Here is a 26,374-nt window from a genome sequence, read left to right on the forward strand (position 1 = left end):
CACAAGCACAGAGATTTGGGTTATTCATATTCGCTATGTACAGGACACCTACAAGTAACCCAGTTACCCAGAGATGAGAGCAACAGGAAGTATGAAACACTACATTATACATTTACCTCCACTTCACAGCTTAACTGGTCATTTCCTCTCTGCTCCGATCGCCAACAGCTGTCTCTCTCTCGACCTCACACACACACACACACACACACACACACTACATAGTTACTGACCTAACGTTATTCCTGAAAGTAGCTAAGCTACTCTTGTACCACTGTCCTCCATACTGGTGCCAGCCTGTCACTGTCATCACATGTAAGACAGGGGAGCAGTGGATGAAGTACCGCAGCCTCTTTAATTACCGGAACTCTGTTTCTTCATCGCTCTAGATGCGTGACACTGTCGTTGCCACGGCCACCATTTTTGTATTGTCACTTGGCCACACCTGTGAAGCTAGTTGGCATCATTAAATAACCAGAATAACATGTATGCATGTAATAGTATCCTGGTTTCTTTCGGAGAACTCCCGGGAGCACATTCAGGTTTCTCGTAAAACGAATAAAGTCTTATCAAGGTCTAAAAATGGGCTATGGTGTTTACAGCAATGGGATACTCCAACACCCAATCCTAAACGGGTTATTCATGTCCATGACAGGGTTGCCAACTTTGGTCAGAGGGCTGGAGTGAGATTTTATCTTGTGATGTAATATCTGTTTGTGCGTGTGTGGTCATGAACATACGTGGACACTGCAGCATGTTTGTTTTTTTACCTTAAAAGAGTTAATATGCACATGTGGCAAACAGAAGAAATGAGTGTATGTTTACATGTTCACGTCTATAGGCCTAAGCCCCACATACGTCCATTGTTTTAGGGCGCAGATCAAGGTCAGTTTCATCAATCTAATTGGTAGTATTGATCATCTGCTTAAAAAAATTCAGTAATATGTCCTGTTGTGACAAAAAGAAAGATTTCAGGGTGGGTTTGGGGGGTTCTCCCCTGCGAAAATTTTGAAAATTCACGCAGCGAAATCCTATTTTCATTCAATTCCATGCAGAAATAGGTAAATTCATGGACTTTCAATGACCTGCGCACATTTATGCATATTTATATATATTTTTTCTTGTGTATTAGGACGCCTATTAGAACTACTCTCTTCTTCTTGCCTCGTTTTTTTCCTAAAGAAATTCAGCAGACTCATCTAACAAAAAGTTTTTTTCATCACAAGTGTGTTTTAGTTATTCGGGCAGGGCACATGGTTTCATAACACAGTTAAATGTAAATTTGTCTGCAATTTGCTTACCTTGGTACAGTTCTGACCAGAAATGTATCGACGACAGGCGACTTCCACGCTGTGTACTTTGTAAGCCAGTAGGCAACCAGTGTAGGAGACTAGGGGAAGGACGAAGTTCTGGGTAGTTCAGGGTAGCCCCACGAGACCTAAACTTGCTTTCTGAGAATATTATGCGGTCTTGTCAAGCCACACAATGAGCTGGACAGAAAAAAATAAAAAATAAAAAAAGGACTCAGCAACGGTTGAGTGAGATTTCTTAAATGGGTGTGCAAGCGTGACACTGATGGTGAAAGAGTGACAGTCATGCCAGATGCGTGAGAGTTGGCAACCCTGCCATGTAAACGCGCTCAAAGTGCAGGATCAGAAGTGGGCATCAGAAGTATTTGTTTGTTCAATGTAGTGTGCTGTTAGACTTTATTTTTATAGTTTTATAGTTTCGTCATCAGCTGATATCATTCCCATACACTGCAAAACATTCTAACAGGAAATACAAGGAAACGTGGAAAAAAAACATGTTATTGTTTATTGGCTCTCTTAAACAGACTGACCCTATTAAAACAAGTCATGTCATCCACCTACTTTTACACTTTCTTATTTTGGTGAGGATGCTTGAGTTTTGAAAACCTGACTCCCAGTGTTCCAGATATTGCTTTGTGTTTTTTAAATTTAGACATTTGATATCCTGAATGCCCTCAATATTAAACAAACAGTTGGACTTCCCTTTCAGTGGACCAGGCTGACCCATACGCCCATGTAGCAGCCCTCCATTTTGACCAGATGCTGCAGCGGTTTGGCTCTCCCATCATCATCCTTAACCTGGTCAAGGTAAAACACACACACACACACACACACACACACACACACACAGGTCCTCATTTTAACTGTGATAAATGATATGTGCAGTGTAACTGAACACACATAACAAAACACATTGATTCAGTCTTATAAAGTACAAAGTGAATAACAGAAATCCTATTAAAAGAGGATTTGCAGATGATTGCATTGAAATTGTTGAATTATTTGACTGTGGCTGCGAAACAATTGTGATGCTTTGAGGCTGCATGTGTAAAACCTTTCCCGCCAGAGTGAATTGCAGTGATTCAGCAGGGGTCATGCAACACCTCGCTCAAGGACTCTACTAAAGAATACAGTTACTGCGGTAAAAATGTGAAGCCTTATGCCTGGAGCTATACTGGTGCAATCAGAGATGCTTTTCTACGCAACAGGTCACTAATATCTACATTTTTTAAGGATCATATGCCTCAGGAGAAATAAAAGCTGTGTTTTGTTTACTTAGACCCTACAGAAAAATCTACATATGAATAATTCTGTCCACAGGACATTCGTTTTACAAAATATCTCTGTCCACACTAGACCTCAAAAACAATCCCGACTGCTCAGCGTTAACTTTCTCAGCAGTCTTCCCTTATTGCAAAGTGTAGAGACTAACATTACCCTTTTCAAAACACCTACTGGAGATCCCCCCCCCCCCCCCCAGTCAACAACAATCCCATTCTGGAAAGTGTCCCACCCTCTGCTGGTTCAACCAGCCCTGATCCAAAACTGATGTTTCGTCATTGGGTGCAGCAAACGACTCCATTTTTACGTAAAGTGGTGCAGCAATGCTAATTCAAGTGTAACGTAGTCCTTAGACCAAGCTGTGCAAACATAATGTTAGCAAACCGATAGTCCACCGTTGTCAACGATTTGGGCCTTTGTGGATTGAGGGGTCTACATCATCATTTCCCAAATGTTTTGTTTTAGATGTTTAACACGATACAAAGTAACCAGAGTTTTGAAAAATCTGTACCTTTATAGCCTTTTTAGAAAAATCTGTTTCAAGCCCCGTTTCCACAGAGCAGTACAGTTTAGTTCAGTTCTATTTTTTACCATTTCCATTGTGAAAAGTTGTGGATGGTACCAATGGAGCCGTTCCGTACCGTCTCCATTTTTGGTCCCCCCTCTGTTGGGGTACCTAGCACACAGATCTGGTACTAAAAGGTGGAGCTGAGTAGCCTGGAAATCCAGACCCAAATCTAGAAAGATTTAGGGTCTGGCTATGAGTAATGCAAATGGCCCAGCTCGAGGGGCGGCACCAAGCATGCATTTGAAAATATCACTGCACGCAATTGGATAACACTACGACCAATCAGAACAATACATGGGGTGACGTATCCAGAGCTTAGCTACCAGCGGAGCTAACTGGTAGATTAGACTCTTGCCGTATCCGGTCGGCAAAACAGCAAAAACGTCCTTCTTGCAAAGGAAAGATTCAAGCGCCGTCTTCTGTTCCTCTTTTAGAGAAAAAGCCAAGTCTAACTCGTTCATTGTAGCGGCCAAAGCCATTTCAAACAACTGGTGTTCATCCGTAGCCATCTTGCAATGTTTACTGATTCCAGGCTTTGTCGTCGCAGAGCTGTCATCATCTGTTTAGCTTGCCTCTGGCCCGCCTATATAAGATACACCGATGTGATTGGTGCAGCTCGGCTCCAACGGCATGGGTAATGAGCATCATTAGTGATTGCCAGAGTGACTCGCAAATTCAAATTGTGCTCTCGCGAGAACTCTGGATTTCCAGGGTAGGAGCTGTGAACACTGCAGTCCATTGATTGGTCAGTAGAGGACAGTCACTCTGCTCAGGGCTGGGTTGTGGCTGGTTTTGAGGCTCATGTAACCACTGTTCATACTGTGGAGAGTTTTATATATAGAAGTAAACCGTAACTATAAAATGAAAGGATGTTTTGTTGCCTCTTGTTCTATTTTGTTCTGAAAAGTTCATCATGCAGCCTCGTCCTGTGGACAACAACCCTGCCCACATTTAAGGGTACTGTTTGCGGTGGAAATGCTAGGGTCTAGGTACCATGTCTGAAGGGTAACTAGTAGTTCTAGAAGTACTATGCCAAAAGTGTTTGGTGGAAACATAGTTTATGTGACTCAGTTTGAATGTAGACAAGAGGCCAAAACATGGAGGGAAATATCTGTTTTAAAAATATCTGTATACATATTGACAGGGCCTTAGTTCTGATGTAATATCATATAAGGTCTCACATCTAATTTTTTTCCCCTATTCCTTGCCTCACTGAATTAGTGAGCCCATCTGTATTCTGTATTTTTAATGTCAATAATAATATATAACCAAAAGAAGTAATGACAACATGAGAAGAATCTTTTTAAAATATTAAAACATGAACTTTGTTATCACAATCTTCATTGAAGAAATGACAAATAAATCTAAAGTTATATCAGCCTAAAGAACCTTAATAAGATCCAGGTTGTAAAAGACTTGAATGTTCTTTAGTTGCAGCTTGTTAGTGAGAGGATTATGTAAGACATGTCTGTGGATTGTGTCTCGCGATGAAATATGCCCTGTCTGTGGAATCACTCCACAGGTAGTTATTTAGGGGGCCATGATTTTGGAATTGGCTTAGCAGCGGATTGTTATCGGGGGTTAGTTGTTGCTGTAGAGACTTTAATTATTACCAGCAGCTGAAATGGCACCCTAAATATTGATCCCCCTCTGTGCGTTACTCTGAAAACACACAAAGAGCACTGATAGACGGGGGAAGACAAGGCTGCACACACCTGCACAGGCACACGTGACCTCCTGCACCTGGCCCCTGCACATTATGTTAAATCGACATTAATCATCCGGCTGCTCTTGATTTATGAACAACTACGACACAATGAGACATAATGAGGCTTTGAAAAGTGTGACGTTAATAAAATGCTTCAAGCCATTTAAAAAAACAAACAAACACTAAAATAAACTAAAGGCTGCATGACTTTCTGTAAGCCTATTATTATTATTTATTTAATCCTGGTGTGCAACACTGTTAGACATTTTCTCATTTGAGCCAGTGCCAGTCTGGTAGTAATTCGTGCATTGCCTTTTTCGCATACACGCACATGGCCACACTCGGGCACACAGCCGTACACTACACTCTTGGGTTTCAAGCTCACGTTGTAGCTCACAAGGGGAGCCGGGAGACGAGGGACCAATTGCAGGCCTCGGAGGTCCGCACAAGCCGCGGCCATGTGATATGTGCCGACGGTGGGGAGCAAGGGAGGGGACACCCTGCTCCTACACCACGCCCTCTCCCTTATCCCAGAGAGACAGACTGAGGAAGGAATTGGCAATTAACCATGAAATCATGACAGTCCATCTCTCCATGGTGGTGGCTGGGGTCGGTGTGGCGGTGTCAACTCCAGGATTGGTGCGTGGTTTTGTCATGGGTGGATGATTGTTTCTGAGCGTGTGTGTAAAGACAGGAAGAAAGCACATGGCCCAGCATGTGAAGCACTTTTCTGACCAGCCAACTTAATTAGAGTCCATTTGTTTTGGCTGCGGAGATAGCTTTTACTCTCCCCACGGAGGTTTTAGAAATATTTAATTTATTCATATTAATTTAATCAAGCCTAATCAGTCTTTTTTTTTTTTTTTTTTTGTAGAGAATCTTGTCCAAAAAAAAATGGCAGCAGCCACCCAACATAAAAGCAGCATACACAAAAGAAAGAGGGATAAAGATTAGACAAGATAAAAGCAAGCAATTAAACAAATCTTTTTATGGTGCAAAGCTAAACATTAGGATAATTACAGTGCACATTTCTGTCCATGACCATGTCTACCACCAGCCTCCTCCAGTACACACATGTGCGTGTGTGACTGTCATTCATGATCTATGACTGCACCTTCGCACACCTAGAACCATGATTATCACTGTGAACAGGACATGGGGGCTTTTGAAGGTATATGTGCACGTGTGGTATATTTCTAGCCTCTCATCTGTGTCTGGAAAGTGCGAGAGTGTGTGTGGTGTGTGTGTGTGTGTGTGTGTGTGTGTGTGTGTGTGTGTGTCAGATTGTATGACACGCTCTGCTGAATGGGCGAGGAAATGCATGGGTAATTTGACTGGTTGCTGTGTTGCTTTGCCACGGCTGAATGTGTGGATGGAGATGTGAGCTTCCAAGCCCATTATCACCCGGAGCGATCGGTCAGAAAGGCACAATGCGCCGAGGAATAACTTCATTGAGGAATAATAATTTAATGAACCATTTGATTACAGTTCATAGAGGCAGACCGGGAGTGTGTGCATGCAATTTTATTTACAAAATAAATTATTTGTTTATTTTTTCCTCTCTTCATCAATTAACTAAATCTGGACCTCAGAGAACACAAAACCAACAGCAGTCACGCTTTTCAGAACTGTCTTTCCATCATCTTGGACAGTGGATGTCCTGATGATTTCACACACTGAGGAAGACACTTGTCGAAACCGGTCTGTGTGTTTGATCGCCTGTATCAGTGAGGTAGTAAAAGTTTATAACGAAGGACACCGAGTGTTGCTGGCTTTTTCTTGTTTATACTGTTGTTCTGTGGCCGAGCACCTCCAGACTTTTTTCTTCTTCTTTTTTGAGAGTGCGTGTTGTCTTTCTTCATTGATGTCCTGATGTGAACCACACAGAATGATGGCCACCTTCGCTATACATCCATGTGTCCTCAAAATTGCACTAATTTGCTCTTTTACTGTCCTAGGATTTCAGATGCAACTGCTATTTTACCCCTTATAGAAGTATTCCACTGCTTGAGAGATGGTCTTTTCATAAAACTGGGCTGTCTATGCAGAAGAAGGCCACAAATACTTTTGAAATTGGTGCTACCTGACCAGAAAAAAGAGGGAAAGGGCTTTGGCATTTGCTTTTGCTCAAGAGGTAGAAAACCTACAACTACCAAAATGCGCTGCGCTGTACCGGACCAATACTTACTCCACTACATTTCCTACATAAAATGTATACTTCTACAATAAATATATATAAATATAATATAAAATATAATACATTTCTCTGTTTTGGGCTTCAAGTATTTTACTCCAGTTTCTCTACAGTATCTATGTATTTTTATGTCTTGAGTATTTTTCCTACGCAATAAAATCAGACGATTTGGCAAATTAGTGGTCCTAGCTTCCAAGTTAGGTCATAGTTTAATCACATAAGTGCAAGTGCAAACAGGTGTTCTCAAAGCCACAGTTGTCACATTAGATGTTACATGATGCCAGCAACTACTTTCAACCCAACAATGAGACTGACTTCATGATATAAGCAGAAAATGGTGTCCCACAGCAGAGAGGGCGAGTAATGCTTCAAGGAGATAATGATTTGTGACAGGTAACTGCACGGTGAGTGCTCCACTGCAGTGTGTCGGAGGTTTTCTTAGAAGGAAGACCTCAATTTTTTAAGGTGGTGAGCACCACTGTCAGTACTTAATTGCGTTTAATATAATAAAATTGCATTTGATACTTAAGTACAGGAAGATTTGGGTGCTGGTAAGATGGAGGGAGTTTACCACAGTCCATTAACGCATACTGCCCACACTGTTATGATACAAAGCTGGTTAAAAATCTGCAAAGTACAATTTAAATCCCTCTCTTTGCAGCATTAGATTTGACTTGCATGAGTAACCCACACAGCTGCACTTCTTATATATTCCCCATCTACCCACAGTATCTGCCCTCAGCTCTGTGCTTTTCACTCCATATGTCCATCTCTGCAGGGGTCCTGTAAATTGTTTCTCACAGATCTATCTTCCTCCAAGGTCTCTGGGGAGAAAACCTGAATGGATCTTTGTCAGTGCATCAAAGAGAGTAAACACGTGTCACATGTCTGACTGTGTCTGCTGTTATTCTATTATCACTGTACAGTAGACTTGCTTAGCCCTTTGGTGATAGAACCAGCCATTCATGTAATACACGTATTTCTCTCCATTGTGCTACAGAAACGAGAAAAGAGGAAACACGAGAAGATCCTGAGTGAGGAGCTCTACCCAGCTGTGATCAACCTCAATCAGTTCCTGCCTCCAGAAAACTGGATCGACTACATTGCCTGGGACATGGCCCGCTACACCAAGAGGTTGTTGCAATGAATGAGACAATATTTTGAGCTTTCATTTGCTGAAACTCAAGCTTTGTCAGTGTTGTACTTTTTCCATCCAATTATCAAGCTAGCTTGGAAAGAAGAAAAATCACACGCTCTGCCATTAGTCGATAACACTTTACCAGCAGGACTGATATGTAGAGGAAATTAGACTTTTTTTGTATGAATTAGGCATGAAGTAACCTTTAAAGTACAACAGCTGAAAAGGTATTTTAGTTTTCTTAGATATATGTTTAGAGGTATCCATTCCACCCACTTTCATCCGCTTATCCGGGGCTGGGTCATGGGGGCAACAGGCTGGGCAAAGTCTGATGAAGGCCAGTGAGCATGGCTGAAACATGTTGGTGATTTTAATGTTCATCATGAACTAGCCATTTAATAAAGGCCTTTTAACTTTTGCACCAGAGAAGAGTTGCCTTGAATTTTGTTTTTTTCAAGAAGCTGGGCAAAGTATTCCAGACGTCCCTCTCCCCAGCAATGCTTTCCAGCTCCTCCTGAGGGATCCCAGGGTGTTCTCAGGCCAGATGAGATATGTAATCCCTCCAGCGTGTTCTGGGTCTGCCCCGGGGTCTCCTACCAGTGGGACGTGACTGGAACACCTCCAGTGGGAGGCACCCAGGATGCATCCTGATAAGAAGGATGTGAAGGAGCAGCAGCTCTACTCCAAGCTCCCTCCGGATGTCCGAGCTCCTTACCCTATATCTAAGGCTGAGCCCAACCACCCCACGGAGGACACTTGTTTCGGCCTCTTGTATCCGTGATCTCGTTCTTTCAGTCACTACCCAGAGCTCATGATCACAGGTGAGGGTTGGGACGTAGATGGACCAGTAAATCGAAAGCTTTGCCGTTCAGCTCAGCTCCCTCTTCACCATGACAGTCCAGCACAGCGCCCGCATCACTGCTGCCAAACTGCCGATCCATCTCAAGCTCCAGTCTACTCTCACTCGTGAACAAGACCAGCAGATACTTGAATTCCCTCGCTTGGGGCAGTAACTCACTCCCAACCCGGAGTGGGCAATCCACTGTTTTCCAGCAGAGAACCATGGCCTCAGACTTGGACCAATAGAACCGGAGACAAGGGACAACCTTGGCGGAGGCCAACACTGTCTGAGAACTTGTTTGACTTTGTGTCAAGTATGCGGACACGGTTCTCACTTTGGTTTTACAAGGACTGGATGGCTCGTAGCAGTGACCCTGGTACCCCATATCCCCACAGTGTTGCAAATATTGCAAATTGACACTGCTCCTGATATGAAAAGTTTTGATGCCAAATATTCTCAGATGAGTATTTCTCATTTTTGTGTTGTTTGTTGTTATGCCCTGGGTGAGTAAAAGCCTCTGGTGTGGAAAATGAAGGGCTGCACAAAGTGGCCAACTCGCATGCTATGCACTACTTCTGAATGTAAATAATAACCACTTAAATTTTCCAATTTGGTGTCCTCATCCTGTCTGATATTTTCTGCCATGTGCCATTAAGATCAAAGAGCAGAGTTATGTTATTAAGGGAATCCAGTACACACAAAATGTACTTTTTCACCATTTTTCTTAACAGCAAAATTGTTGTTGCCACAACACTTCTGGGCAGCCACCCAGACGAGCGCATCTGCTCTCTGCATTGGAAGAAATGTCGCACCTGTTCTTTTTCTGTGAAAGCCGTGTTTAGAGTTTGGCCTTGCTGGGCTTGTGTTAATACCCTGAAAAACGTACAATAATTTCATGTATTACCGAAGCCAAAGGATTTGTAAATGATCACTGTAATTTAGCCAAACATAAAATATTGATATAATCTTTCCATTTCTCTTTCTCTTAGTAAGTTGTGCAACGTTCTGGACCGTCTGAGTATGATCGCAGAGAACGTGGTTAAGCGAACAGGATTCTTCATTAACCGCTCCGACTTCTACTGTCACACCATCAGACCAGATGACAGGTGAGCCTCTTCTTGTTCTACACTGTGCCTGTTGTTTGTTGCTGACACTCACACTCTTAGACCTGATTTCAAGCATTGTTCAATTTGTTGTTGTGTTAACAATGAAGCCAACCTTAAAGGTATTCTATGCAGGATATGTCAAAACAAACTTAGCGGAGTTCTATAAAAATTAACCCTCCTCAGTCATTACTTATGACCTACAAGAAGTGTGTGGTGGTGTATTTATCTGCAGAGACCCTGCTCTCTGCATGTATTTTCTTATTTTGCCGTGGTCAAGATGTTCCAGGGCACAGGATGCAGGTGAGGTTGGGACTTTATATGGGGCCATACACATGCTGCGTCTTTAATTGCCTGGAAAACATGAGGTCCGGCGCTGGGCACTACTTTTGTGCCTTTTTTGTGCCAGCTTTCAAGAGCGCGGCGGCAGGTTGTGTCTGAGGTTGCGAAGTAACCTTAACAAGAAGCATATCATGGCCTATTTACCTGAAAACAAGCGAGCAGAGCTGATCTTACTCCAGGTGCAGTTTGTAAGTGTGTGAGCATATCGTCTGTGGGGCAGATGTAGATGATGAACTTGTCTATTTCGGAGCCCTGAAAAATAGACACTCTGGAACGCGTGAGCGTGGCGATAGCATTGCTCAGGCATTTGAACACGTCTGCCACCATCTACATTGAAAACAATGAATTTGAGGGCGCAAAAAACGCAGCTTGTGTACAGCCCCTAAAAAGGTAGCGACAAGGTGCCAGACCTTAAGCAGCACGCATCCAAGAGGAAGCTACAAAAATATAGCGAAGCAAAACGCCAAGTAGAGTCAGTCTGGGGTTGGCTTTTACCTTCACGTCCACTGGTGATACCACAAACGGTACCCAACAATTCTTGCAGTGTACCTTTAACTAAAATAAAACTCCTTCAGAAACTGCTCATGACGAACATCTTTGGTTCGTTTTTCAAGCAAGAAAACTGTTTTAATAATTAGAAGTTACACATACCCTGGAAATCCAGAGTTCTCGCAAGAGCACAATTTGAATTTGCTCAGCGAGTCACTCTGGCAATCACTAATGATGCTCATTACCCATGCCGTTGGAGCCGAGCTGCACCAATCACATCGGTGTATCTGATATAGGCGGGCCAGAGGCAAGCTAAACAGATGACGACAGCGCTGCGACGACGAAGTCCGGAATCAGTCAGTAAACATTGCAAGATCGCTACGGATGAACACCAGTTGTTTGAAACAGCTTTGGCCGCTACAATGAACGAGTTAGACTTGGCTTTTTCTCTAAAAGAGGAACAGAAGACAGCGCTCGAATCTTTCCTTTGCAAGAAGGACGTTTTTGCTGTTTTGCCGACCGGATACGGCAAGAGTCTAATCTACCAGTTAGCTCCGCTGGTAGCTAAGCTCTGGATACGTCACCCCGGGTATTGTTCTGATTGGCCGTACTGTTATCCAATTGCGTGCAGTGATATTTTCAAATGCATGCTAGGTGCCGCCCCTCGAATTGGGCCATTTTCATTACTCATAGCCAGACCCTAAATCTTTCTAGATTTGGGTCTGGATTTCCAGGCTAGGTCACACAGGGTCACAGTGAGAGAAGGCAGCAGATTATGCACCAGTGATAGGAGACAAAGTGTAAGAAAAAGAAACCATGTGCCCGACCACACCACCATCTTTCCCACATTTGCATACCAGACGTTTCCAAGGGATAGATGTATTATCCATTTTTCTATTCATACATATTCAGAATCATACATTTATCGACACTGCTTGATCTCGAAACTCTCCAGATATGAATTCTTAATGGAAATTATGCCTGATGACAGTTGCGTCGCAGAGAGTTTTCTGCTAACGAGCTGAGTAGAATGCCGTCCATGTTCTTAATGCATGGCTCTCCCTTTGCCTGCATGTCTTAATCACTTTCACCCAACATTACCATTATGTTACATAACCCAACGACCACGCCATGGCCGGTATTTATTACCCTTTCTTTTGCATTACCCAATGCTATCTCACATTCTTTTTTACACACACTCAGGCACATGTGCTCTCAGATACACACACGCACAGCAAAACCCTCATAAGCTTTTATGTAGATGGACTTTAATAATGATGGCACCTGTAGCCTTCATCACATGCATAATGCACAAGCTAATTAGAGATATTGTTAACTTTGTTATTATATTATTCTTGTCCATCCTCTCCATCTGTATTTTTAGGCACACACTTTGACTGACACTTGCACACTTGATAATTTTTTTTTAACTTTTTTATAGTCGCTCATTGGTCTCAATGAGGTCATACAGTTCATGCCACAATGAGATGCACTTAGCTTTAAAACCTACCCTTCAGCAGCTATTGTATTTGTCTTCAGAGCTCCCTCTACACAATTTAGAGGCAGTTTTTCCTCACTGATTTTCCCACTGGCTGTTTTTTTCCAGAGCACTTTATAAAGAACGTGATTAATGAGAGTGTGTTTAACTAGGAGGAAAAAAAACTAATAAAGGCAATACCCAGAGCCAGAAGTGTACCACGTTCTTGGACTTTGACATCTAAATTTCCTCCTGCTTTATTTTAAAGAATGTGATTAAAGGATTAGTTAAACATTTGGGGAAATTTGTAGAAGAGTTAGATGAAAAGATTTATACCCATCTTCTGTCTTTATGCATTAAAGTGCTTTTTGGGTGATCAAATTAAAATCAGAAAGTGCGTGAACACATGGAGGTACATGTGGCAATGCACCCTAATTGATGGAGGACAGATTGTGATCTGATCGGCCAAACCACCTCCTGCCAGCTGTAGCTTTGTGTTCACTATACAGACATGAGAGCGGCATCAGGCTTCTCTTCTAACTCTCAGCAAGAAAGTGAATATAATAATATTCCTTAAAACAATTAAAGCTGTGTAGTTATTATATCATTTATACCTTAGATCATGTTGGTGAATGCGAGCAATTGTAATTTTGACATCCTCGCATTGGGTTTGCATGTAAGCACCAAAGTCAGTGCAGTATTGTAAATGAGAACATCCTGCTTTTCTTTGGTGTATTACAAAATGTTTCCTGAATATTTCTCTCTGTACTCGTAGTCCTAATGAGGCTCAGTGTGTTCAGATGTCTGCATTGTATGTTTCTATCTAGTTCAGTATGTTCAGCCTTGAAATGGTGATCATAACAGTGATAACACCTCTGGTAGAGGGAAGAGATGAGTACATGTTCCAGCAGAAGAGCTGACATGGGCACTTTGATGATTTTGTCTGTTTGAAGTTAATTTGAATTTTTTTTTTTTTTTTTTTTTCAGGTGGGGAGATTTAGGTGGACACATCACAGCCAGCGGACGGGTGCAGGTATGTGACATGACGAACAGGTTTGCTGTAACTTTTGTGTCACAGCTGACCCTTTGATAAGCCCCACCCTGAACACAGATAACTCACTTCCTGCATGTTGCCATTTTCAGAATCCCCCGCTGCTACATGAAACTACAGTAGTCATGCATAGCCAGACCTATTTCCACACTTTGTTTTAGCGCTGTACACTAGCTTGCAACCTACATGCTAAAATTTCAGTGTTTTATGGGGTGTTTTCTTTTGTGGGGATTTAGCCATTTTATTGCCAGCACTCGCCTTTTCACCAAAACAAGTTCCCCCCGACACCATTTTGCAAACAATGTTGCTGCATCCTGGGCTCAGCGCCACCCAAGACAACTGTGATTGGTTTCAAGGGATTCAAACAACCCAGAACATTTTTTTTTCTCTTAGGATACTTGCAGACCTAGGGTTCGCTTTGGTCTGAATCAGAACCCTTTTTAGACAGGTAACAAAACGTGTAGCTCAGCGTGTGACGTAAACAGTGACGTGGGAAGCTGCGGCTCGTCAGTCCTACGACAATTCTCTCGTAAGTCGGCCCGTTCTTCACCGTCCTCGTCATCTGACGGTTAATGGCCTCTTTGTTTGCGAGGGCAAGGAGGGCGTGCAATTCCTTGTCTCCCCAGTTGCTCATCTTTACAGTGTCTGTCAGGTTTGTGTTTCCCTCTTGCTAGTAGCTGCTTGCTAATTCCTGCTATCAGCTGTTTCATGTTTATCCGCCGTCAGTGGGTCGCACGTGTGATGTCATCAACAGCTCCTCCCACAAGTCTTCAACAGCCCTTCCCGTTGCGGAAAGCCGCCTCGGTCTTTTTAAACTTAAAGGGTTCCGCCAATATGACTACCCCACGAGGTGGAAAATTGGGCACCTCGGATCAACTCTGTGTCTAAACGCTTGCAGCTTGCTGGCAAAACGGCCCAACATTCGTGGAAAATCTGGGCGAGGGGCGAGGGGCGAGGGACTAATTTTGTTGCAAAGTTGCATAATTGCCTCGGTGGTTTATGTTCTCACAGTAGCATTTACAAGCGGACCAGCGAGAAAGGACCTTGTTGAAGAAGAGTACACTTGCAAGATAAATGTGACACTTTCTAATGTCACAATGGAGGGACAACTACGCAGGTTGATTTTAGCGCTGCTCATCGTGGACTATATTGCTGTTGTTCATTTTAGTCAAACCATACAGTTTGAAAATGAGGCGTGGCTTCAACTAGAAAACAATGTTTTTGTTCACATTAATAATCCTCCAGGACTCTAACATGCTCATGTTTAACCCAAACAATGTGTCATGTGACTGCAGTTGGTTCAGATCCAGGTCAGAACACGTTAGCTCTGACAGCCTGACGGACTCTCAGCAGCCAACAACAAAGCAGACAGGACTTAGCAAAGGGTCAATTACGTTCTTTTGTTTTTTAAGGCACTGCATGTTCTCGACAAATTAGTAAATCTCTGGCTCTTCTACAGAAACACATAAGTGTAAAGTAATGGAGACTTTTTATAAGTTGAGTTACATAAGTTAATAAACCCACATCATGGATTTAGGGCAGTGTGATTTGTAGGCCAAGGAAACAGCTTATATCATTATGTTTATTTAAAAGAGGCTCAGCATTCATTGCTATAGCTGCAAAACGAGGCCAATGCATTTAGTTGCATAATGAGCGTTTTCACAGAAAACCTTGATCACGTATACAGTGATCTCTGAATCATCCAAGGTGTTTACTGCAGTTTAAAGGTCACTGCAGACAAAAGGGACAAACATGGAGACACTTTATCTGCTGATACTGTTATTTCCACAAATGATCTTTTCATTAAGTTTGTGTCAGACTCAATGACTGTATACAAACACGTCTCCTCTTCCTCCCAGTGTACAAAAATAAAGCCAATGTATCCCAAATATGGCTGCTGCCATCTTGCGCTCTTGACGGTATTTGTTTGAAGCCAAACGCTGGGGTATCAAGTTCCCACCTCCGACCAATCCTGGGCAGCGCCATCGATCGTGAGCACACTGATAAGCACACACAGCTGTCAATCATGATGTCAAACCCCCTTTAAATTGCATTGAACAGCTAGTTATAGAAAAATGAACTCTTGAACATATAGTGCGATATCACCATCTTCAATTTACAGTCCGTGGTCTGTTCAGGGGTTCTCAAAGTTTTGATGACTTTGGGCCAATTTAGGGAGCCTGCATATGACTCAGGGCCACACAGGAAAAGTGCACATGTCTTTTCCATCTCACCTCCACAATAAACTGCAGAGCTGTCCACTACAATTGCCGACCTTAGCTAACAGCATTAGCATTGATCACAGAACGTGAACACCACTGATAACACTCTTGAGGTGCCACCAGTTGCCATGCAGCCAGTAGTAGTACAAACACTTGCTCGGGCGTCATAGCAGCCGAGTTGTGTGTCTAATGTAAGCTGTTGGAAGTTACAGTATTGAGATGAACAGCAGCTAATTAAAATATAATCAGTGCATTTCGTGTCACATTCAGGAGCTGTGCAAAATGTCTGCACTGGGCTGCCTTTGGCCCGTGGGTCACACTTATGCTGTCCATAAATGAAGAGGTGTCATTAAACTTCACAAGTCTTTGTTGTAGACTGGTGTGCTGCGGACCAACTGTGTGGACTGTCTGGACCGGACCAACACCGCCCAGTTCATGGTGGGGAAGTGTGCGCTGGCCTATCAGCTTTATGCACTGGGAATGATCGACAAACCCAAACTCCAGTTTGATACCGACTGTGTGAGGTAAAGCTCCTTACTTAAACATATATTTTACATATTTTTGTAAAACAAATTTTGTATACTTGATTTAAACAATATGGTGCTCACTAGAACAGTAAATTTAATGGGGAGGCCCTAAAAAACTTCACCTCAAGGCAGTGCATTATGTCCTGGTTCACAAATACCCCTTTTCCACCAAATTAGCTTTGGTTCTTGAACTGTTTAGGATTCTTGGAACCTTGGCGCTATCTAGCTAACCAGCCCGCGTTTCCACCACTTTTACGTTGAACCTTCGTACTCAAGAATGTGTGAGTGAGTTGCACAATGGACAACACAAGTAAACACTAGCAAATAAATAGCAAAAACTTTTGTTCAATTGTGTCTGACAATTTCTCGCTTGTCTTCTCCATTCTCTTTTCCAACCTGTATAATATGACACACCCACTGATGTTGTCATGGTTCGCACTTCAGGTCTAGGAGAACCTACTTTTGTTTGGTTCCAGCTGAGAACCAACTTTGCAGCTTCTAAACCAATTTATTTTTGGTTCAAAGGCTCTAACCGGTTCAAAATTAGATGCAGGAACCAGAACAGAACTGGTTTAATGTTGGTGGAAAAGGGGTAAAAGCGTGTTTTGTGACTGATAGCACGTTCTTGTCAGCTTCCACTGGGTCATATCGTCACTTTTTGGGTAAGTTAGCAAAACCGTAACCTTAAAGTTAACCCCAAGATTAAACCTACAGGAGACCTCACACCTTACTGGAAGTTTAAACAGAGATGGTTTTTCATTTTTTGTGATCATAAATTTAAAAAGATACACTTAGATTTTTGCTGATTGTGGTTCCTAAATTGACTGTCATGACATTATACTGAAAAATATGTACAACTAAATAATGCTAAAATATACATTTAGATGAAATAAATAATGTCCAACAACAAAAATCTACTCAGATGAAGAGTCTGTATTTTGATATCAGTGTAGTACCTTGCATCAGTCGATGTCCAAACAGGCTAACAAGGCAGACTATCAATGTCCATGATCTAGAGTCATGTGATGCGTGCCTCTCTGTTCTGCAGGAGCAGGTAGCAATACATATAGTAATCACACACAATCCAAATAGTGTGTGAGACACCCCAACTCACCGGAAAAAAAAACAACAACAACCAAGCTTCACATCAGGACCATAATTTGGTTTGTCTATTGATTGTGTGTCAATGTGCGTCTTTGTGTGTTGTGTCTGTGTGGTCCAGGTTATTCGAGGAGCTGTATGAGGACCATGGAGACACTCTGTCGCTGCAGTACGGCGGCTCCCAGCTGGTCCACAGGGTCAAGACCTACCGCAAGATTGCCCCCTGGACCCAACACTCCAAAGACATCATGCAGACACTGTCGCGCTACTACAGCAACGCTTTCTCAGGTGTGTTACAGAGACGCGTTCAGATGCACACAAAAATATTTAAAAAGGGGTTCATTACACCAGCATTTTTCAAGCAGCTTTGACGCAGTAGCCCCCAAATTCCACTTTATGATAAAGCAGTTTTTCCAATTTTCTCCATCCATTTTATCCTGAAATCCATCCATATTACACCACAATGTGTGAAACTTGAACCCTCATGTTCAAGGTTAGCACAGTATAATAGTAGTTTGAGAGTCCGCCCCCCCCAGTGTCTGCTTAGAAAAATTCTGGCCATTGGACAAATCTAGTAGACTCCTCTCATACGCCATTCTAGTAGACAGTCTTGAATAAAATAAGCTTTTAGACAAAAACATTTAGACAAACTGGAAACTTTTCAGACAGTGTTACATTGATCTGCAGTCATTACATAATCCTGACGCTAATTATTTCCAGATAACAAAGTGTATTGCATGAGCAAGATTACGACTGTTGTAAAGCTAAAACAGTCACAGCTGCAAAGACAAGCTAAATGACCCAGACTGTTAGCTTTGCCTTTTACAGCACATGCCACGTGTAACCACCTGCAGAGGTAATGTCAGCTCTGATAGTTTTTGGAAGCCTGATCAGGGCTGTATAGCCACTTTGATTGGTTGCTTCTTCTCTAAAAATAGAGCATATTAACATGGAGCGCTTTACACATCCTGAACACCACATCATAAGTCATATTGTTATACTACATACGACTGCACAGACTGTTTATTTTTCCAGCCTGTTATGCAACACCTCGTTTTAAAATGTTTAAAATGACAAAATGTGGACGTTTTTACCTTTCAGCAACAACAGCCAAGCACACACAGGCGGACACATAGCTCCCTGAGGACTGTGGGTGTCAGTAAATGGCGCGTTCAAAGCAATTTTGATGACATTTGCAATGTTTCTGTGGCAATTCCTGAATTTATTGTCAACAGCTGTGAGAGAGGATATTCTGAGGACATTTGATTTTCGATATTACTATCTAGAGAAACACTGGATTTAAGTTTTTCTCTGTTTTGTGATTTGCAGCCAGGGTCTAATCACCAATCAGTGCTTGATAAAGTGGCTTTACTGCGCCTGCGACTCAGATTTCTAATAATTTCAAATGACACCCTAGTTTGTAGGTAGACACAGTGCACACAAGTGTTATCACAGCACACTAGTAACTGCTCTACATCAACAGGTGGCATGTGAAGCTCCTGAAATGAAGGGGAAGGTTGTCTACTGTGTATTAAATCAGGAGTAATAGAGCTGTGCTACTTGACCCACTAAGTCGACCTCCTGTCTGTGTCTTTGCTTTCGACTCTTGTCAGTCCACTTCATTTTGAAAAATGGGATCACTGGTCGGTTGCAGGGCAGAGCCGGGAAAGTAACAGATTGTTTTTTCTGATGGAAATGTCAAGTGAGACTCATATAATAGAGCACACACACACAATTTTTCTTGCAAAGTTGACTTCATGGTCTTTGAGAATTTTCTTCTTTTTTCTCATAAATTTACCACTCTAATATCAAAATATCAACTTTTTTTTCTTGTAAATTAATAACGATATTATAGGAAATTCTGAAAAAATGAAGCCCACATGAAAGCGCCAAAAGCTGCAGTTCCTCAGATGGCCACTTGAGGCTGGCTCAAGAAGCTAGTCAATCCCCACAGACCCCCATGTTAAAATGCTTTACTTAACAGCACAAATAAACATGTTTACAGCCTGATGCAAAAAACAGTTTTGGTCTCTATAGCTAATTTCAACTCTAATGGCAACTGTATGGGGGCTGAATTCTTACATAACTCAACTGTTTACATTTTGTTAGTGCCTAAAGTTATGCATAATTAAGGGCAGGTTGCTTTGAGTAGAAGGCTGTCTGTTGATAGTGTCCTCAGCTTCCAAGTCAGATCCACTGCTCACTCCTCCACAGTGCCAGCCTCTTGCCTAAGTATGCTCACTTCTACCTCCAAAAAACCAAGATGGCGACAGCCGAAATGCCTAACTCAAGGCTTCGAAACGGGAGTCTACAAACCAGTGGGTGACGTCACCATAGCCACGTACATTATTTTTTACAATCTATGATTTAGAAGCAACTCATAGCACATTGTAGTACACAGCTGCTTTTAATACTAAATGATAACAATATCTGTATTTTTGATTCTGGACCTGTTATTATTTGGTATCTGAGTGGAAACAAATTTTATTGTGTTGTTCACCCTATGAAATAAACCACTTCTATCTTATTCCTAGACATATACATGCACTCAGTGTAAGGGCTCATTTATACTCCTTTTACAAACAAAAATAGATACTTTCATTTCAAACGTTGTAAACATCACTGCCCTAATACTTTCAAATGTTGTTTATGATGGCATAGATACAGCCAATAGATAGCAGTGTAGGGCAGAGGCAAAGGTTTTACACGACAACAAACGGATACGTTGCAACATGTTGACTTAGAATTCTTCCTACTACATTATCAATTTGTTCTGTTCCGCCATATTTAAAATGTCTTTGTCGTCTCCTATGGTTTTATCTCGCTTTATTAACACTACACTGCCACCAAAGTCTCTGGTGGTTCTGCTCTGTTTTTTCTGTATCCGTAAGCTTCCACAAAACATGCACAAATACGGACAGAGGCTTCATTCGTGACCACATATGTACCTAACTTTGAGCATAAATGAGGCTGGGACTTCCTTGCAGTCATGGCGTACTCTTCTGTTCAACACAATAATCATGAATACCTTTACACACCAAGTCCAACACAAAGTTTCAAATCTAGAAGAGGAATTTTTGCTGTACAAAAATATTTCTGACTTGTTAAATCAATTAGGGTAGCCAAACAACACCTGTAACTATTATTTTGTTATCATTATTTGATTTTTTTTTTTTTACACTTGATCAAAATGGATATCTGATATTTATCAGAACATACACACTAATCATCCCAGAGTTCACAGTGAATGACGTATGCTTATAAATCTCTGCCAAGCACTCGGTCAGCTTCTCTCTGACTCACAGATACATTAAGACACACACATACAGTACTCACTGCCATATGTTTACAGCCTCGGAAACTGAAGGAGGAAATTCGGATGAGTGTTTTGATGAGACCAAGTGAAGGTGGGTAATTGTGTTGAAACTGAACAGACCTGTGGACAGAATTTTCCCTGTGTGCATTTCATTCATAATACATCTTGTGAGACCAAGCTTTTGTCAGCCGCTTCTGTTGCACGTGCTCATAATGTTCACAGCTCATCCATGACTCTTATCTCATGATGCGCTGAATGAATCTCAGGTTGAAAACTGCCAAGAGAAAAGGCTTGGTTGCAGTCTCTAATAGAGGCCAATTTAGTTTCTAATTATCTAACGCGAGCGTTGGAGCAGCATGCACGGGGCTTCACAGTTGGGGGACGGATAAAATGGCACCAAACTGGGCAAAACACGTGCCACATGCTGAACACACAAACCTTCACAGAGATTATCTTGGCACGCTCCCATAGCCAAACATGTTGCAGTGTGGCAGTTCAGAGAGTTTTCACTGGTAAGGTGCTTCTTCATCAGAAGAGAGCACATGCTTGAGTTCATTTAACGACTCGGCCCACTATGTGAGGGGCAGTTAAATCTTTAATTTTAGATCACCCCCACTATTACACACCAATATGGTCCTCAGCATCAAAAGGAGAATTGAGGAAACTGTAAACTGCCCTGAGCAGAGCAGCTCAACTAGTCTTACACTGCCCCGGAAGAACAAACACAGTCAGCATGCATTGTAAACTCTTACGGCCACAAGTATAGAAGAGACTTGCCTTAAAAGGTTCTGTAAAATTCACCTCTATACAAGACATACTCAAAGTAAATTGAAAGCTGCACTTGCTCCATTTTTGTACATGCATTTTCTCATTTGAAAGGTAATACTGAAGTTTTTCCCCAGCTGTCAGAATCACTGTAAGTGCTTCTGTCATTGAGTTTCATAAGTTTCAACACATTGAAATAAAAGTTTTTTTTTATCTTTGCCTGAATATTTTCTTGAAAAAAAGAAAAAGAAAAAGCTGGAGATGACAAGAACTAGGAGGTATTCGCTGAAACACAAAATTGAGCCATATCATGAAGTCTCACAGTCTAGATTTAAAGCAAATAACAATATGAGAGAAAATACATTTTACGTGTTTTTGAAGGTTTTGTTCAGGTGCTTTTTAATTAAAAAAAAAAAGTGTAAAAAAAAAATGTACTGAATGTGTGATTATGAGTGAAAAACTAATAAATAGAGAGAAATGTCTATTTAGGAGCTCACTATATATATAAAAAACCTTTCTAGTAAATCTAAATTGTTTTTTTTCCCCCAAGAAACAACGTAGGAGCCATTTATCTATCATATCTGTACATTTATAACACTCTATGATGGCAATAAGGGGTTAAAAACTGCTGTGGAGCTTCGGAGTGTCATTGACTACAAGACCCATAAGCCTCAGGTGAAGTGGGCCAATTGCTGGCTCTTAAAATACATTTAAACTACAAGAAATGTCAGTGACGTACGCTCCCTCAGCTCAGGCCCTTGTTGGCTATGGAGGCCATAGCAACAGCACTGGGAGCGCCTATTGGCTTAAATGAGGTGTCAATAGAAAGGCCAGAGGCTCGCCTCCAAGTCAGTTTGTTTACATGCAAGACAGAGAAATTATGGATAATATATGGAGAAATAGGACTTTGAATTTTGAGTTTCTACTATAACATGTTTACATGGTGGTCAGAAAACACTTAATTTTCTCATAGTGTGTGTTCTGAAACAAACGTATCCACTGTCTGTCTGAAACACTCCGTTTTAACACCTTTCTCAGTCTCCTCTGATTGGTCCACATCTCCGGGTCTTCCTTATCGTTCCAGCAGGAATATCATCCAAAATCAGGGAGAAATTAACATCAGCAATCAATATTACGTGTTTCCCTGACATTAGCATGTAGCTTTATTTATCATTGTAGGCTACAAAAAGTCTGGCACGCTATACTGTAGCCAGAGTAGAATATCGTTAGGAGTGTTTAAAACTATAGGGAACCTGTGATTTTGCTCACAGGAAGAACTTCTACTTCAGTTATTGTATAGCATATGATGCCATTGGGATCAGCTAATGGAGATCCTTTTGAATAAATGAATAATGCTTCAATAATATGTTCTTCATTGGCGTCTTTGCAGTCTCATCTCTTCTGATGCTTTTTAGATGCTGACAGACAGGATGCCATCAATCTGTTTCTCCAAGTCTACCAGCCATCAGAGTCCAAGCCTCACCTGTGGGAGCTGCCCACTGACTTCTACCTGCATCAGAGGAACACCATGGCCCTCCCTCAGGACAGACGGAGGTAAACACACATATAGTTGTACACTTAAAACACACGACCACTTGCTGTTACATACATGGAGAAATCGAAATAAAAACGCTTCCATCTGAATATACAAGTGCAGTTACATGTTTATGGAAAACTTAAAAACACACACGCACATGTTTTTGTGTTAATTAAATATCTCAGTGGGGAATTGCTCACAAAAGATTAGCACTGCTGTTTCTGAGAAAGCCTTTATCTGAAAGCCCAAGCTGTAAAGGACTACCCCGAGCAGTGAAGTTGCTCACGTGGGTGTTTTTTCATGTGATTGCTTTTCTGGTCATTCCAATTGGTAGCTATCAAGCCTCCTCTTTACCTGGGGCACAGAGCTTTGGCCTCAAAGTGTAATTATGCGTGTGGCTCCCCTGAGGTTTGCTTCATGGCTTACAACCATGGCCCGATTTTTGTTGTCCACATTACTGTGGCTTCTGTATCTGAATACTGTGGAGTTAATACTGTGGCTTGAAAGCTCAACACACTGACATGTGCGGAAACACGTATAAATGTAGAAGTCATCTTAAAACAACAAAATGGAGAAATATGCAGGTAATTTAGTAACATTGTTGTTTTTTCTAGGATACAGTGAATTAAGTTCTTAGGGTCAGGATATGATCGGCTTACAAGCCCTTTAATATGGTGGCCAAGAAGTGGGAAATGAGCTGCAACTAGACACAACACAGGCAAATGCAGAAACATCCTTACCAACCAGTGTTCATATGTCTGTTTTAGATTTAGTCCTAGTCTTGAGATGAAAATGCTTAGTTTTAGTCGCATTTTAGTCATCATAGTTTTAGTCTAGTTTTAGTCGAAGAAAATGCAAAACGTTTTAGTCATGTATCAGAAATCAGAATCAAGGTGACAGGTTGCATAAATATTTCATTTAGACAAACTTTTCTCCAACTACAAATAATCTCTGAACACTTACAAACTTCAAGGTTCGGGTTCAAGGGCTGATTTACGAGCACACACTCACTGATCGTCATTTGAAATGCTCAACATTTCTCTATTTCTGATCTCAGAAACTTTGAAACCACAAATAATTAATCTGAGGCAATTAGGATTTGTACCCAGGTTCATTGTAAACTCTGACCTATCTATCTCACTGTTAAAGGGCCAGTGTGTAATATTTGGCATGGTTTATTGTCAATCTGAATCTGAATCTGAATATTCTACCCATTAATATGTTTATACAAGTGTATGATCGCTATAAAATAAAATTCGTTTGGTTTTCGTAGCCTTATAATTATAATTATGCTTTTATATATATATATAGCAAGGGCCTTGCTTTAGAGAGGTCGCCATCTTGCGCCGCCATGTATGTACAGCAGACCGAGTGGACAATCCAGCCAGCCAGAGAACGCGTTTCGCGTGTATAAATGAACCAACGAAGACAGCGGAAGGAAGGAAGGAGGAGGAGGAAACAGCAGAGAGTGTTAGTAGTTCGTCGATAGAGAGTAGTGAAAAGTTTTTTTTAGTTATAAAGTTTGCGAATGGACCACACTTACCACGCAACAGGAGAGAATGAACCCGAACCGTCATCTGTGAGGAAAAGAAGACGCAACTTCATTCCTTGTGATGCACTCTCTGCGGCGCTTTTCCTCCTGGTGATATATCTCCCCAACGATGGTAGCAGTAGCACTGAATCCCATTCTGTGCATTCAGCCTCTCTTCTCACCCGCTCAGCATCAAACACATGGAGTTCCTCATCTGTGTACTCCGGCTCAAACAGGTATGGCCCTGGGTCTGTGTCCGCTACAAGAAACTCTTCAAAATCGCGTTCAAAGTCATCCATTGCAGCGACTATTGTCCGGAGATATTGCTAGGCTAAATAAACAGCTGAGCTCTGTTTACAGGCTACCCTGTCAGTCAGTGTGCGGGCTGGAGATTGGCGGAGCAGAGAGGGGAGGGGGGTCCCCACTCAGTATGGCAAACGAGTATGTGTGTAAAGTTATGAAGTGTGTCTGTTACGCTAGAAGAGTCAGAGTTTGGGACGGAGTGGAGTGTTACCGGAGTTTCTGGAGTGCTCAAATAAACGGGCCTTTTTCCCGAACGCTACTCTGGTCTCCTGCTAGTGAGGGATTCATTACAATATCGTAACATGGTTTAGATTTCTAAATAAACATTCACCTTGTCGCTAGATAGACCTACTCCTGAAAAAGTCGTGCACAAGGCTTTTTGTCCCTACGAGGCCACCGTCATTTACCCGACGGGAGGGGTGAGCGAGTGAGCCCTGCAATCTAGAATTTGACCACTGATGTCACTGTTTTCAACCCATTTTACACACTGGGCCTTTAAGAAGCAGAACTTCTTAAACTCATATCTCACAGAGGTGGTGTTTAAACTAAACTTTCATCTCCGTCAGAGAAAACTGATCTACACTGACAAATAACCGAGCCTCCTACCTGCCTGTCAAACAGCATCAACCCATAAATCTTCCTAAAACAGTGCAGATTAAACAGAGTCCCATGAGAATCAGCTGTGAAGTCCAGCGGCCAGGGGCTACTTGCTCCGCTGCCATTCAGCAGCCAACAGCCACCGCTGCAACTAACAAACTCTTTAAATCCATTCAAAAGCTCCACCATCCATAGCCAGACACACACACAGCTGATTATTTACTGCTGAATTACAGCTCATAACTTACACCAATGGCTAAGGCTGCTCCGGTGTGAGTGATAATTGGCATTCAATGTCTGATAGTCTACCTTGAACATTTTCGTCACGTCTGGTCAATGAAAATGAAGCATAGATACCGTCTTAGTTTTTCATCATCATTTCGATCGCGTCACGGACAAAAGGTCGTTGACGAAGTTTTCGGCATAGTTTTCGTCAACAACATTAACACTGTTACCAACTTGACGGCATACAAAAACATCCAGGTGATGCCACATGCACAGCATTTAGAAAAAGCGCTGCAAGAAGCCCAGAACACAGTGTGCTGTCAAGTTGATATTTTCATGTTGTCAAGTGTTTTCGTGTGTCGACCACCAAACTTTTAGACGATGTAATGACTATGAGATACCTGAAATCTCTCGCACCTGAGTGCTGTCCAAAATCAGCACTTCTAACAGCCTTGTTACATTTACTGACTCCTGGTTCCTCTTTTCTCCAATATATGTATGTACTTATTTAAAAGTAGCATTCATGTAGGATGCACACATACAGTACAGGATTTCTGTGTTTATCTCATGCTGTATATATGATTTTATAGACTGTTTATGTAGCTGTTTTCTTTTCAAGCTGATGTGTTTGTGCCCTGTGAGATGCATATTATTGGTTTGTCGCTTGCTCCGTCCTTACTCATCTGTGCTTACTTTGTGTATTTCATGACAAGTTTTGACCCCCAGTAGTTCTGTCCTTGTCATTTGTGCA

The 26,374-nt window shown here is 41.9% G+C and overlaps 1 protein-coding gene across 1 annotated transcript in view; it reads left to right on the top strand.

Moving 5' to 3' along the window:
* fig4a (FIG4 phosphoinositide 5-phosphatase a) overlaps positions 1–26,374 on the top strand; it is a 106,878-nt gene that overhangs the window by 33,706 nt on the left and 46,798 nt on the right. Inside the window, exons 11-17 of the mRNA XM_033649039.2 lie at positions 2,017–2,114; positions 8,059–8,192; positions 10,027–10,143; positions 13,436–13,481; positions 16,097–16,245; positions 17,471–17,637; positions 22,846–22,984. Of these exons, the coding sequence (XP_033504930.1) occupies positions 2,017–2,114; positions 8,059–8,192; positions 10,027–10,143; positions 13,436–13,481; positions 16,097–16,245; positions 17,471–17,637; positions 22,846–22,984 (850 nt within the window). The remainder of the gene's footprint in view (positions 1–2,016; positions 2,115–8,058; positions 8,193–10,026; positions 10,144–13,435; positions 13,482–16,096; positions 16,246–17,470; positions 17,638–22,845; positions 22,985–26,374) is intronic.

This window comes from Epinephelus lanceolatus, chromosome 13 (genome assembly GCF_041903045.1).
Source record: "Epinephelus lanceolatus isolate andai-2023 chromosome 13, ASM4190304v1, whole genome shotgun sequence".
Classification (NCBI taxonomy): Eukaryota; Metazoa; Chordata; class Actinopteri; order Perciformes; family Serranidae; genus Epinephelus; species Epinephelus lanceolatus.